This window comes from Natrix helvetica, assembly GCF_964273705.1.
Source record: "Natrix helvetica genome assembly, chromosome: 2".
Taxonomy (NCBI): domain Eukaryota; kingdom Metazoa; phylum Chordata; class Lepidosauria; order Squamata; family Natricidae; genus Natrix; species Natrix helvetica.
The window spans coordinates 106,094,865-106,109,155 of NC_138552.1; the positions used below are offsets into that span (position 1 = coordinate 106,094,865).

General features: G+C 38.8%; 1 protein-coding gene across 2 annotated transcripts in view; it reads left to right on the plus strand.

The window, feature by feature from the left end:
- Window positions 1–14,291, plus strand: part of TMOD1 (tropomodulin 1) — a 34,748-nt gene that overhangs the window by 19,466 nt on the left and 991 nt on the right. The window contains exons 5-10 of one of the 2 annotated variants that reach the window (XM_081941690.1): window positions 3,405–3,494; window positions 7,065–7,192; window positions 8,222–8,329; window positions 9,883–10,026; window positions 11,141–11,285; window positions 12,719–12,777. In XM_081941690.1, the coding sequence (XP_081797816.1) occupies window positions 3,405–3,494; window positions 7,065–7,192; window positions 8,222–8,329; window positions 9,883–10,026; window positions 11,141–11,285; window positions 12,719–12,747 (644 nt within the window). In that variant the 3' untranslated portion in view covers window positions 12,748–12,777. The remainder of the gene's footprint in view (window positions 1–3,404; window positions 3,495–7,064; window positions 7,193–8,221; window positions 8,330–9,882; window positions 10,027–11,140; window positions 11,286–12,718; window positions 12,778–14,291) is intronic. The other variant, XM_081941689.1, reaches the window with a different exon arrangement.

Consider the following 14,291-nt stretch of genomic DNA (forward strand, 5'->3'; position numbering starts at 1 on the left):
TATCATTTTATTCTTTTTGCACAAACTGGATTGTAAATTGAAATTTTCACCAAAGGATTGCTCATTGGCTTCTGCCTTTCCTTCCTCACATGCAAACTGGCAAAGTGGAATATTCTCATTCCCTATGCCAGGGGTGTCCAAACTTGGGAACTTTAAGACTTGTGGACTTCAATTCCCAGAATTCCCCAGCCAGCATGGCTGGCTGGGGAATTCTGGGAGTTGAAGTCCACAAGTCTTAAAGTTCCCAAGTTTGGACACCCCTGCCCTATGCACTCATGAATTAAGATCTGCCAAGAATCCAACTTGTGTTAAAATGGCAAATGGGTATGCAGTTAATGAATGCACCCCATGCTTATGCCAAGATGGGATATTTACTAATGAGTAGTTCTGCATATCTATGAAGAGCAATAACTGATTGTTCTCCCTAAAGACAGTATAGATTTTTCTCTGTCCTTTCCAAAAACAAATACATGTGCAATAATCATCCAGGAGTTCCAAGAGCTGCTTGTGCATATTTACATACAAATACATCTACATACCATATTTTTGCTGGCAATTTGGTGCACTGCTCATCCACAATATTTAGTGCATGACCCTGGCCTTACTCTGTCCTCCCATAATTTTCTGCTAGGTCTGAGTAATTCTGTTATCTCTTTAAATTGAATGTATGAGCCACAGTGACACAGTGGTTAGAGTGCAGTACTGCAGGCTACTTCTGCTGCCTGCGGGCTGCCTGCAATTTGGCAGTTCAAATCTCACCAGGCTCAAGGTTGACTCAACCTTCCATCCTTCCGAGGTGGGTAAAATGAGGAGCCAGATTGTTGGGAACAATATGTAAAGCACTGTAAAGTGGTACCTTTTTCTATTTATTCCTATGGCTGCTTCTGGTGCCGAGATAACAGAATGAGATATCTAACGAAACAAACCATTAGTAAAATCTCTGCATGAGTCACTGCATTGAGACCTTGTTTTGTTTTAATGCAATAAATGCAAAGACTTAATGATTGCTGTTATGTTATGTTATGTTCCCCAGTGCAGTTTAACTCTTCTTAGACCTGGTACCTTCTAAAATAATTTTTTTTAGGATGTGAAGATTGAATAGATTTTCAGGTTTATTCTGAAGAGAATGCTGCATCAATTGTTTGGGATAAATTACCGTATCTCATACCAAATCCTGTGTATGTAACACTTCAAGGGACTAGATTACAATATATGCTGTATATACAGGTAGTCCTTGACTTACAACCATCTGTTTAGTAACTCTTTGAAGTTACAATGGCATTGAAAAAAGTGACCTATGATTGTTTTTCCCATTTACAACCATTGCAACATCCCTGTGATCATGTGTTCAAAATTTGGATGCTTAGCAACTGGCATGTATTTAAGATGGTTGAAGTGTCCTGGGGTCATATTTTGCGACCTTCTAACAAGCAAAGTTAATGGGGAAGCCAGATTCACTGAACAATTTTAACAGAATTTTTAAGTTCAATTGTGGTCAAAATTCAAGGACTACCTGTGGTACACTTTGTTGGAAGACTACAATATACTGTAATAATTTGCATAAGTATATTCAGCAGAAATCATTGGAGATAAGCAGTCCTTAGCCCTATTCCATGAAGGGACTTCTAAGTCATAACCAGCATCGTGAGTTGCATTCATAAATCTATTGGCCACAAGTGCAGCTTGCAGAGCATACCCTATACATGTGTATAGGGTATAAACGTGTACCCTACATTGCAGTGTTGCATTCTGGACCAGCTACAGTTTCTTAAGTGGTCCTCCAGAGCAACCCCATGTAAAGAACATTGCAGTTGTCCAATTGATAGATACAATAAGGTCAGAGAAACATTCCTGCCTTATCAACACAAGATAATCCCAGATATGGACTCTTATCTGTTTTGTTAGCTTGCTTCTTTTAAGTTCATCCAGTGGGACTCCAGACATCTCTTTGGTAGCTTTATCTCCTGGAGTTCCTTGGTAAACCGAGGTGCAGTCCACAATTGGTAAACAAGAAGAGGTCATGAAGGGCAGCAGGCCAAACTGCCCACTCTCATTTTGGAATCTCTGGATTCGTAAATTGCTTAGAGCAAACCTGTCAAATAAGCATTATCTACCTACAGCACAACAGGTGGAGGTGTGGCACTATTAAGCCAGAAGCCAACCAGAGAGGCAGGCATTTCTCCCAAATTCTTTGAGAAGAAGAAGCCTCATTGATTCTTGGGCTAAAACCATACAGAAATAGAAAAGATGATTAGTGAAAACATAGACCTGCTGTTTACAAGAGATGACTTGATATCTGTGAAATTGCAAGTTGAATTGATAAATTATTTATTTTTAGGTTGCTTTAGTCTTATTTTCTGGCGTATTTTTTCCTAAGCAGTGATTTTCCAAGTATATATGGTCTTTTAGGATTCTCAGCATTTTAAGACTCCTAATTGAACAGGTAAAAGGAGTGTGGAGACATGGGTATAGAGACACATGTTCAAAAAGTTGGTCTATGATCGCCAAGTTTTCCTGCCTTGTACAATCAGCCATAGGAGTGTATAGTATTTCCAGTACATATTTTCATGAGACACAACTGATAGAAAACTTCCACAGCCCTCATTAGCACACAAAACTAAGGGAAAATAAAGCATTAAGCCCATTGTAAGATGTGCTGTAATGGATTCTATCCCGCTTCTGGGATATTACAAGAGACCAATTCAGCTTAGTAATGTTTCTTTAATTGAGAAGCCATAGACTAGAAACAAAAAGAAAAATATGTTGTAATTATTTTGATATTTTAAATATATATATGATTGCAGTTTTTAAAAAATATGAGGTTTTTTTAAAAAAGATACATTTCAGCAAAACAGATCCTTTGCAACTGAACATCTGACTCTGCTTTTTGCTGCTTGTTAAAGAACTTCTGGAGCATGATCGAAGCTAGTGGCTGAGGCCTTGCTAAATGGTAATGCATTACTGCAAAGAGCTCACTTAGTAAGATATAGCAATTTGCCAAGTAGTGAAGAGAATATTTATTTTGAAAGGGAATATTGAGAAGATCCATTGAAGCTGAGCCCAACTTGTATGTTCAAACAGGATGTGATTCCTTATTTCTTCATGCTTTGGCTAATTAGGCTTGAAGCAGCAACATGCTACATTGGATAATTAATCATCCATTATCAATGGATTCCTAACTGATATGACAATGACCTGCATATCCTATTAAATGTAAGAATTTCACTGCATCCACCCACTATGGGAAACAGGGCTGGGATAAATACAGTTTTATCACTGTTCGTTCACATTTTTTCTAGGCTACTGAGTGTCTTGGTCAGATTCTCACTTTCCCAGGAATGACAAGTCTATAAATTTATTTAACTTTGTTTTCTTTGATTTTTTTCCCACCTTCTCTCATGTAGCTATTCTTGGCATGCATACATTAATGAGCAACCAACAATATTACGAAGCACGAGGGACTACGACTATAGTCAACAAAGAAGGATTGGACAGTAAGTAAGGTTTACAACATTATAATAATCTAACAAAGGGAGTCAAAAGCAGCAGCGTTGATAATTATAGTTAATAAAACAGTATAGATTCAGATTAAATCCAGATTCAAGAGAGGAAAGCAGATTCAGAATATGTGAGAATGCTTGTGTCATACTCAGTAATTCAAAAGGTGCCAACAGGTATGATGTATGTTTCCACACTTCAGAATCACTTTTCCCCCTTCAAATCCAGATAATTGCCCAACATTTGATCCCCCCTCCCCAATATAATTCTGTGTGTCCCTACATTTAATGAAAAGAGCAGAAGGTAGTGAAAACAAAGGAATAAGCATGAGTTGCTAGTGGCTCCAAATATCACAGATATTAGACTGATCTTTTGAAGATCAGTTCTAAAAGTTAGCTTCTTGTTTGGGAGGACTTTTCACCTGTTGAATTTAAACTTTCTGTAATATTAAATAGGACTGCTTTTCTCCCAGCCTTGTCTCCATACATTTTTCTTTCTTTCTTTCTCTTAGTATAAGTAGCTCCAGAATTCCGTGCTTTCATTGGAATTACAAAAGCAATGTTGTGTTGTTTGCAAGGCAACATTTGCCCCTTGCTATGCATTTGTGAAATCACAACATAGAGCCCTTGTGCACTATACCTTTTAACACTGAATCTTCCTTTTCCTTCTCAGAACAACTTTCCTCTTGTTCCAGCTCTATTCTAATTATTTCCTTTTCTCTCTTTGGTGTGTGTTTCTATTGGAAGGAGGAAGGAGAATGTGTCTGCATGTGTTTGTGGGAATGATCGCATATCTCAGTAATAGACCAGAATAGTTGGTATATGTAGTGTTAATTAAATCTGTGTATACAGCATCTTATTTTACAAGCAATAATTTTAATTAGTAGTTCTTAATTCAGTTTTAACACTTTTTATGCACAGTTCCTGCTCTGTTTTTGAAGTTCTAGCAAGTATCTATACACACAGAGAGAAAGATTCAAGTAGGTCAGTGGCTTATTGTCAGGGCAATAAGATCTCCAAATTTGGTTTCAATTGGAGTCAGCAAACCTAGTTTGATAAGATGGGGAAACTGGATATTGGATTTGTTGGATTTATAGGTTTTCTTCTCTGTAGTTTTTCTTTCAGAGAATCGTTTTTAATTTTATAGGTAAAGATGAAAATGGCACTTTGTAAGGTGCATCCATAATGTGAACCCATATCGCCATCTTTGGGGTCATACTTTGAAATAATCTCTAGGGAATGTTACTGATTAGTGCTTTCTGTTTAGAATTGATTGTAGAGATACATGTTCTCCTCTACAGAGCAGATCACTTGAGAATGTTGGAATTATTAATAGTGTAGAAATGTTAGATTTATTTTTACTGGAGTTTCAGAAAAATACACTTTTTCTAAATACATGCTTATATAATATGAAAAATTCCCCCTATTTTCTGGTGAGGGTAGTCTTTTTCAATACAATTTTTCATTGTTCACTAAGGAAGCAAATACACTGTCAATGTCTACAGTGAACGTAGATTTAAAAAGAAAGCAGTTACGATGAAGTACAGATAACAGTTTTCCTTCCTGCCATGCAATTTATGCACCAAAAAAAAAAAAAAATTCCAAGCATGAATTTCAGAAAACAAGACATTCGAATGTATTTTTCCTCTTTTCTTTGGTCTCTAAACTGAAAAAATAAATAAATCTTAAAAACACAGTCCAAACAAAATCTATTCTCTTAGTACAGCTGCTAAGAGACATAAGACATTATTATTGTATACATTTAATACAATACAATAGTAGAGTTGGAAGGGACCTTGGAGGTCTTCTAGTCCAACCCCCTGCCTAGGTAGGAAACCCTATACCGTTCCAGACAAATGGCTATCCAACATCTTCTTAAAGACTTCCAGTGTTGGGGCATTCACAACTTCTGGAGGCAAGCTGTTCTACTGATTAATTGTTCTAACTGTCAGGAAGTGTCTCCTCAGTTCTAAGTTGCTTCTCTCCTTGATTAGTTTCCACCCATTGCTTCTTGTTCTGTCCTCAGGTGCCTTGGAGAATAGCTTGACTCCCTCTTCTTTGTGGCAACCCCTGAGATATTGGAACACTGCTATCATGTCTCCCCTACTCCTTCTTTCTATTAAACTAGACATACCCATTTCCTGCAACCGTTCTTCATATGTTTTAGTCTCCAGTCGCCTAATCATCTTTGTTGCTCTTCTCTGCACTCTTTCTAGAGTCTCCACATCTTTTCTACATCGTGGCGACCATAACTGAATGCAGTATTCCAAGTGTGGCCTTACCAAGGCCTTATAAAGTGGTATTAACACTTCACGTGATCTTGATTCTATCCCTCTGTTTATGTAGCCTAGAACTGTGTTGGCTTTTTTGGCAGCTGCTGCACACTGCTGGCTCATATTTAAATGGTTGTCCACTAGGACTCCCAAGATCCCTCTCACAGTTTCTACTATTGAGCACGGTACCACCTATACCCGTGATGGCGAACCTATGGCACGCATGCCACAAGTGGCACACGGAGCCATTTGTCAGGGCACGCGAGGTGCTGCCCTGTCAGCTGGCCAGCGCGCATGCGCGCGCTGGCCAGCTGAGTTCACCTTTTTAAAAGCTATTTTTCGCCTTCCCCAGGTTCCAGAGGCTTTACAGGAGCCTGGGGAGGGCGAAAACAGCCCCCCCCCGCCCCCCCGGAGGCTTCAGGGACCGTCCCTGAAGCCTTCAGAACGCTTAAAACCACCCTACGAGCAAACCGAAAGTGACTTCCGGGTTGCTCGGAGGGTGGTTTTAAGCGCTCCGAAGGCTTCAGGGAAGCCTCCGGACAGTCCCTGAAGCCTCCGGAGGGCCTCAGGGGGTTCGGGGGAGGCTCTTTTCGCCCTCCCCAGGCTCCTATAAAGCCCCTGGAGCCTGGGGAGGGCAAAAAAAACATGTAAATATGGGAGGGGTCGCGCGTTTTGCGTGCATGCGCACTGGGGGGTCGCGCATTGCATTATGGGTGCGGCACGCACGCCCTTGACCCCCCTGCGCTCCCCCCACTTGTGGCACACGAGCCAAAAAAGGTTCGCCATCACTGACCTATACTGTACCTGTGCATTCCGTTTTTATTTAATTTATTTATAAACTTATTTAAATTCAAATTCTTCAACATGGGTTGAAAAGATATATGCTTGCATCTGTCCTGTGCATCTGTAAGAGGCATGTGAAAGCATTTAAAAAAGAAAATAGAATTAAAAAGCAGCTTAGTTATTAAACTACCAAAGCCGAGTCTGTTCCACGACTTTCTACACAACTTTGTAGATATTTTTGTCACCACTTGGCCAATTAGAAAAACTGTATCAGTGGTTGGTACTGAACTTATTTTAATTTATTTTCATAAGAATCCATCATCAGAGAATCAAATTCTTCCATTTATACCCTGAGTGAAATAAATGCTATTAGAAATGTTGTAAGCTTAGGAGATCTGGGTTGAAGCCTGCAAGATGAGTAAGAATGAGACTATTACTCTTTTTTCATTGTATCACTAATGACTGATCAGAAGCAAATGGACATGGATCTTTATTTCTTTCACTCATGTAGGTATAATTAAGTCCACCCAGTATAAACCAGTTCCTGATGAGCCAAATTTGACCAACGTAGAAGAAACTTTGGAACGAGTGAAAAACAATGATCCAGAACTTCAGGAAATTAATCTCAATAATATTAAGGTACGGCTTCCTTCCTCCCTGGGTTTGCTTTAAGTAGGCTTAAGCAACAGAAATTCAGGCTCCCATGGTGTTGTAAGTCAAGGACTGTCTGTACAGAAATACACTCTTTGGGGTTTCTTCACAATAAAGAGGTTCGCTATTGACTTCTTCCAATATTTTTTAAAGAAGATGTAGGATAACCTTGAATAGTATCCCGTTCAAGTATTTACCAAATTGGACTTGCATGCCTTTTTTTCAAGCTCAACCAAGGTTTGCTATATGCTGCCATTTGCATTCTCCTCTCCATGACCCCAGAAGTCTGGAGAATAAAGGCAATAACTTTTCCCTCCATTACTTGAATTGATTTCTTGAAAAGGTATCTTTTTCACACCAGAGCTACAATTGAATCATGAAGTAGAAATTAAACTTAAGATGGTAGTTCTAAAACAATATACATCATTCTTTCCATCAAAAAGCAGTCAATCATTTTAGAGAAAATATGGTTGGCATTAATATGACAAATGTTTTCCCTTTGATATCTCTTTGATATTTAACATATGAAACAAAGCTGATTCTGCAAAGAAAACCAAGTGACTGCTGTTATTTGTGCATGTTTTGCTCCAGGCACATTTTGGACTATAATTCTAAATCAAGGAAGAATCTAAAGTATGGCAGAAGGACCAAAAGGACATACTACTTTCCAAGTGCAGTTGCTTGATTTTCTTTGCAATATATTTTACCACTGCTTTATTCTACATGTTTTTAAAATGAAGTTGAGGTTCCTACCTTCTGTTCCGACTCCTCCTCATCCAGGCAAGATGGGGGGTATATAAGTTAAATAAATAAAATAAAATTATCCCAAATGGGTTTATTTTTGGATAAAGAGCTCAGGGGAGGGGGGGAAAGGTAGCATAATAGCACAGAACTGACATGTTTGAAATGATTTAAAGGGTGTCACTGGATTTAGGAGATCCTGGATTCCTTTGAATTTAGAATTGTGTCTCAGTAAAAACAGCTCACATCACCCTTGTCTAATGTTTCTCTTTAAAGGATATTCCTGTACCTATTTTGAAAGCCTATGCTGAAGCTCTGAAGACTAACACCTATGTGAAAAAGTTCAGCATAGTAGGAACAAGAAGTAATGACCCTGTTGCTTTTGTAAGTGTCAGATGACTTGCACCTAATCTTCTCAGGAAAGCTTTTATTGGGATTGCCTCCTTTAATGAAATCCAAGTCTCAGATAAGATCATTGCCTTTTCCCAAGTGAGTTAAAAAGAGAGTGATAAAGATGGGGAGGAGACTGGAAAACAATTCCTGTGAGGAACAGTTAAAAGACCGGGTACTTTCAGTCTGAAAAAGAGATGAGTGAAAGAAGATGCGATAGTAGTTATCAGAAATAGACATAAAAGGGGTTGTCATATAGAGCAGGGTGTGAACTGGTTTTCTGCTGTGCTAAACACTTTTTGTGGGTGAAATGACATTTTAATTAGTCATGGGATTTATTTATTTTAAGGAATTTCCAGATAATAAGTGTAATTCCAGGCAATAATAACCATTGGCTGCCTCACGACGTAGCATATTTTTCTTCTACTGGAGATCTTCAAACAGAGGCTGAGTCCAGAACGCTTTAGCAGTTCCTGCACTGAGCAAGAAATTGAGACTATATGGCTCTTTCACACAGCTTTTTGAACTGTACTGTTTCTTATTCAATGGTTTATTCTGGATTTCTTCTAATGAATCATACTTCTTATAAGCTGTTTGTTTGAGTTATGACAGATGTGGTTGACAGAAAAAGAAGAAATTGGGGCAATGGGTAAAGAAGTAAGGGGACTGAGTGCTTTCAAGCTGTCAACCTTTGAGGAACTCATTCTGTAAATTCTATAGTTGGAAAGACTGTAGGTTCTTAAAAGAATACAACTCCCTAGAGCTAAAACACAGCCCTTTTAAGAAGGTAACATACACTTGACATATGTTCAGTCTTAAACTGATTTTAGGTTCCTTGGTAACAGAACTGTACTCTTTACAAAGAACTCTCTGTGGCTGAATTCTCAGGTTAATCATTAATCAAATTTGAGGACTTATGTTGTGAATGAAGGTAAACATATGAGGATAATGTTGCAGGAACCAAAGTGAATCAGTCACCGGGACCAAAGCTTCATTCTTCCAAGCTTTTGTCCATCATCGGGCAATGAGAGGTTCCTTGATTATGAACCCCAGTCCAAGCCTGAAAGTTCAGAAGAATAAAGCTTTGTTCCCAGTGACTAGCTCAGATTGGATCCTGCAACTTCTATTGTCATTCTCCTAGCTGATTTTCAATTACTAAAAGCTAATTTCTATTTTCACATATAAAATAATCTTATGTTAATTTGTTCATCATTAGATTTATATCTTGCCTTTACTTTGTACAACTTCCTTGGGCAGTTGGTTGGCAGCTGTGAGTTGAACTAGCCAAGAGTCTAATTTAGCACCACTAATGATCCTTACAACAACAATAACCCTGTGATATGTCAAAGTTTCTTTGTGGGTTTCTCAGAGTCACCCAAAAGATAAAACAGAAAACTCTGGTTTGAGTCAGCAGTGTAGTTAACTTATGACAAAAAAAAGCATTCCTGTATTAATGATGCTATCATTTCGTATCCCCTTTGCTTAAAGTTATTGGCAACAGTAATAATATGCAAATATTTTCCTTTTCTCTTTGTCTTCATTGGAAGGCGTTGGCAGAAATGATAAAAGAAAACAGAGTATTGAAAAGCTTAAATGTGGAATCCAATTTTATTACTGGATCTGGAATCCTGGCCCTGATAAAAGCACTGCAGAACAACACAACACTAATTGAACTCAAAATTGACAACCAGGTAACTTATGTAGAATAAGATGAGCTTCCACCAGATTTTACAGTCCGAGCAATAATTACTTCTTCCATTTTAATTCTGGGCTTTGTATTACAACACTGAGATAGAAGGACACTTGAGGATATCAAGGGGAATACTAGCTGAGGAGTTCTGGGAATTGGAGTCCTCACAGCCTCAAGCTGCAAAGGTTGAGAAACACTTGTCAGGACTGTAGACAAGGGTGATGGATGCTTCCAGGTGGCTACAATGCTGTAGAAATGCTATGCATGCTTTTACTCTTTGATATCCTCAATCAAAGGCTTTCTGTTGTATTGGGGGAGGGGGGGTTCCACACCTGACGTAAAATGTCTTTTATTCTATCATGTGACTCCTGAAATTGTTGATTGCTGGAGCAATATATTATTATTAGAACACAGATTCCAGAGAATTTTTAGTCTAGATTCTTTTGGAGTCTAACTTCTCTGGGTCTTAATTTCTCCAAGACAAACCTGGGACTCCCAAGTTTACAAATAACCTTATTAGCCTTTTTTATAGTTTCGGTAGGTTATCATCAGGGGTGGGCTTCAAAAATTTCAGCAACGGGTTCTCTGCCCAGTTGCTAGGTGGGCGTGGCCTAGTCAGCCTCCTGCAAACACGCCTCGGGGAGGGCAAAAACTGCTTCCCCCAGGCGCTGGAGGCCCGGAACTTCCGGGAAGCCTGTTTTTCCCCCTCCCCAAGCCTCTGTGTGGGCCCTTCACTTACTTGACATCCAAAGCATGCTGCGTGGAGATTCCTGGGAGGGACAGGGTGGGAGGGGTGGGGTAGGCTGGGTGGGGTCAACCAGGGGTGGGATTTGGAGGTTCTCTGAACCGGCCATAACGTTAGCTATGGGTTCTTCCAAACCTGGGCGAACCCATAGCAGCCCACCCCTAATTATGATTCCTCCCATCCCAGTCACAGGCAACCCTTCCTCCTATTGTATCTTCCCCTTTTCTAACATTATAGAAGGGGGACGATCTGTTCTCTTCTGATGAACTTTCTCCTCTGCACTGCCACATCATGTAGGCATAAACCTGCAAGATAAGCAGCTAAAATTCAAAAGTGCTTCTATTCTATTTTTTTCCTGTTCTTTTTTAAGTGCCAGCTTTTGGGCAACAAGGTAGAAATGGAAATCGCCAGCATGTTAGAAAAAAACACCTCTCTCTTGAGGTTTGGTTATAACTTCACTCAACAGGGACCCAGACTCCGGGCATCCAATGCTATGATGAACAACAATGATCTAGGTAAGATTTATTTTTTCATAGACGTATGGGTTCTTGAGGTAGATGTGACCATCCTTCTTGATCCATTAATCCAAGAGATGGCATGGTTATATATTAGCTTACTTTAACTGGTGACCTGTGGTTGAAAATTCTGGGAGTTGCAATCCAGCAGCACTGAAGAACATCAGGTTGGGAAAGATGTGGTTTATTGGCTCTCTATTGGGCAGAAGAGATTGCTTTCTTCTTATCTTTTTGTAGTTGTATCAATTTTCCTTCGTTCAATATTTATGGTGGTGGGGGAGTGCTGGATTCATATGTGGTTTTTTTGTGATGAGTGGAGGGTGAATATTGCTTGAGATCATATTTTTCAAAGGGATATCACAAATTGGCATATTAAAAGGAAGGAGACCAAGATTCTACCTAGAAATATAAAAGAAAAAGCAAACAGATAAATAAATACAAGAATTCCTTGATTAGAGTTGCAACTAAAATTCCTGTTTCAATTGGAAGCTTTGAAATATGTGGAAAAGTAGATTATTATTTCTGGGGTTTTTTAAAATGAAAAAGTATCAGACTTTTAAAATGTGGTCCCTTTGCCTGGCTGCTCTTCCTGCAGTATTCGAAGTGTGAGTTTGGGATTGACTTTGTTTAGTTTTTTTAATGTTGCCAAACTGTTCAGGAAAAAAAAAACAGCTTATACCAAGTGGGATGTAATCAGTGATAGATGAGCCTGCCTTCAGATGATTCAGGTCGTTGGTCTGGACCAATATTACCTGCTATCTTAACTTGCAGTATTTCTTCATGGACTTGGAGACCCTGTTATAAAAATTATTTGGATTCAGTCTGGAACAGTTTGCATGTAAAGCATGCAGCATATATAAAAAATATACAGATAGATAGATTACAAACTCCAGCGCACAAACAGTGGAAAATCTTGACTTATTGTGTAACTACAAATTAGCTTATGCATTTCACTAGTGCTCATGGAAGATCAAACCTATAAACGAAGGACCTGCTCTGCAAAATTTATTGTGACTGTATTATACTGCATTCATGGAAATATGAAGAAGAGACTATATGTAGCTCAGGGTTGAACTGTGGAGCCTTTGGTGCTCTCTGAGTTTGTCTGTTTGTTTTCAGACATTTCATTACCCAAATAAGTAACATCATCATTGATTATCATCACTGCTGATATTACCTAGTTAGGTAATGAAACGTTTGCAAGCAAATAGCCATATTCAGAGAACATCAAGGATTCCACAATATATGAAGCTTCTATCGTTGATTGGATGAGCATAGTAGCAAGGAAGAGTCCTATTACATGGGAAGCAAGCTATCAAAATTATTTATTAGTCCAGATTTTGTAAGAAATAAATTGGCTGGGGACTGGTTTCAGTTGACCTCCTTGGTGCAAGAGCTCTACAGAAAATATCTGACTTAGTTCTTATTTGCAGCTCGTATACATCGAAGTGACGGTCCCTGACATAACACCTCAGCCCTGGAACTGGAAGATGTATAAGTATTTCCCTGCAATCCCCTCTTGGCAATTTCTTTACTCTCCTTCCCAGATTGGGAACTAGTAGTGCTTCTCTGCTATTCCATTTGGTTCTGACTGTCCCCTTCCACTTCTCTTCATAGATTTCTCTAGGATGTCCTTTTATTCTTCAGAAATAGCTCTCTTATTGGAAGGAAAATTCCTTCTATCTTCATGGTTGAATGATTGTGATTCACGCTTTCATTCTGTCCTTGCTCTTCCTTTGCCTTCTGCTTACTTATGTGATTGACTTTTGCCATTGAATATCATGTGATTTCAGCTGGGAACATTAGTTGATTAAATATAACCTTCCTCAATGTAGAGTCTACAATGTAGACAATTCCAAAGGTATTGAGCCCAAGCACAGAACATGTGGCTGTCCAACCAGGACTAGGCCAGATGAGGTTAGATGTTCTCCAGACATCATTTAAAGCTCATTTCTACATTAGGGTTGCCTTTATTGTAGCTACTTCAACATATAACTTGATTTTTCCAACTAGGTGAAGATTTTTAAAATGTTTATTCCCATGTTTTGGATCTTTCACAATGAAAAAAAAAATCTAACTATTGATCGTTTCAACCCTAAACCTGAGCTGTCTTTTGTACCATTTCCACTCAGTTGCAACTCTTCTAACTAGAGTTGCTTTTTCCCAAAGAATCATAAGTGGGAAACTGCAACAGAGTGAGTTAATTAAGAATCCAATTGGAACTATTTTCTGCAGAAATTTGGATGGAGAGAGAAGGGGTAAAACAAACATTGCGAAGTCTGGTTTTCTTCTTACTCTAATTGCAATGGACAGTTACATATTCTAGGCCAGGGTTTTTCAAACTGGGTTGTGCAAGGACTTAAACTGAGTTTTGTGGAACTTATGGGGTAAAAAAAACTCTGCAAGGAATAAAGGGAGAAAAATAAAACTTTGAATAGTCGATCATCTGCTCCCACCTCAATGCTCTTCAGGGGCATAAGTAGCAACACTCAATAAGGCAGGTCTTGTCACTTGACATGCAGCTCTTTTAATCAGGGATTGGGTTTTTTTTTTTTTTGAATGAACAGGTTCTACAGCCTGAAAATTTGAAAGCACCTGTTCTAGACAGAGGGTGTGGTCTTGTGCATATTTGCTTGTTAGTTTGGTTAACATAAGGATTACTTCTGATTTGATAGCTATAGCATTACACTGTTAAATTAACATTTTAGAATTCTAGGAATTCCAATTTCAGTCCTGGGGAAAAGGATGTAATAGTCCTTAGTGCTTCACAAAAATATGTTTTCAAAGAAAATTGATTAGCCAGGACAAAAGGAGTGGCCTACAAAGGAGCCCGGCCAATTAATTCAGCCTAGGTTAGTGTTTTTAGACATTTGATTTCTCTCTTTAAATACCCAACATTAAATTGGAGAGGTTTGTTCAAAGATTTGAGGTTTTAGTATTCTAATTGTTTACACCCAGGGTTACTTGTCCTTCTCTCTGATGGTCTTGTAATTCAGGAATTTAGAG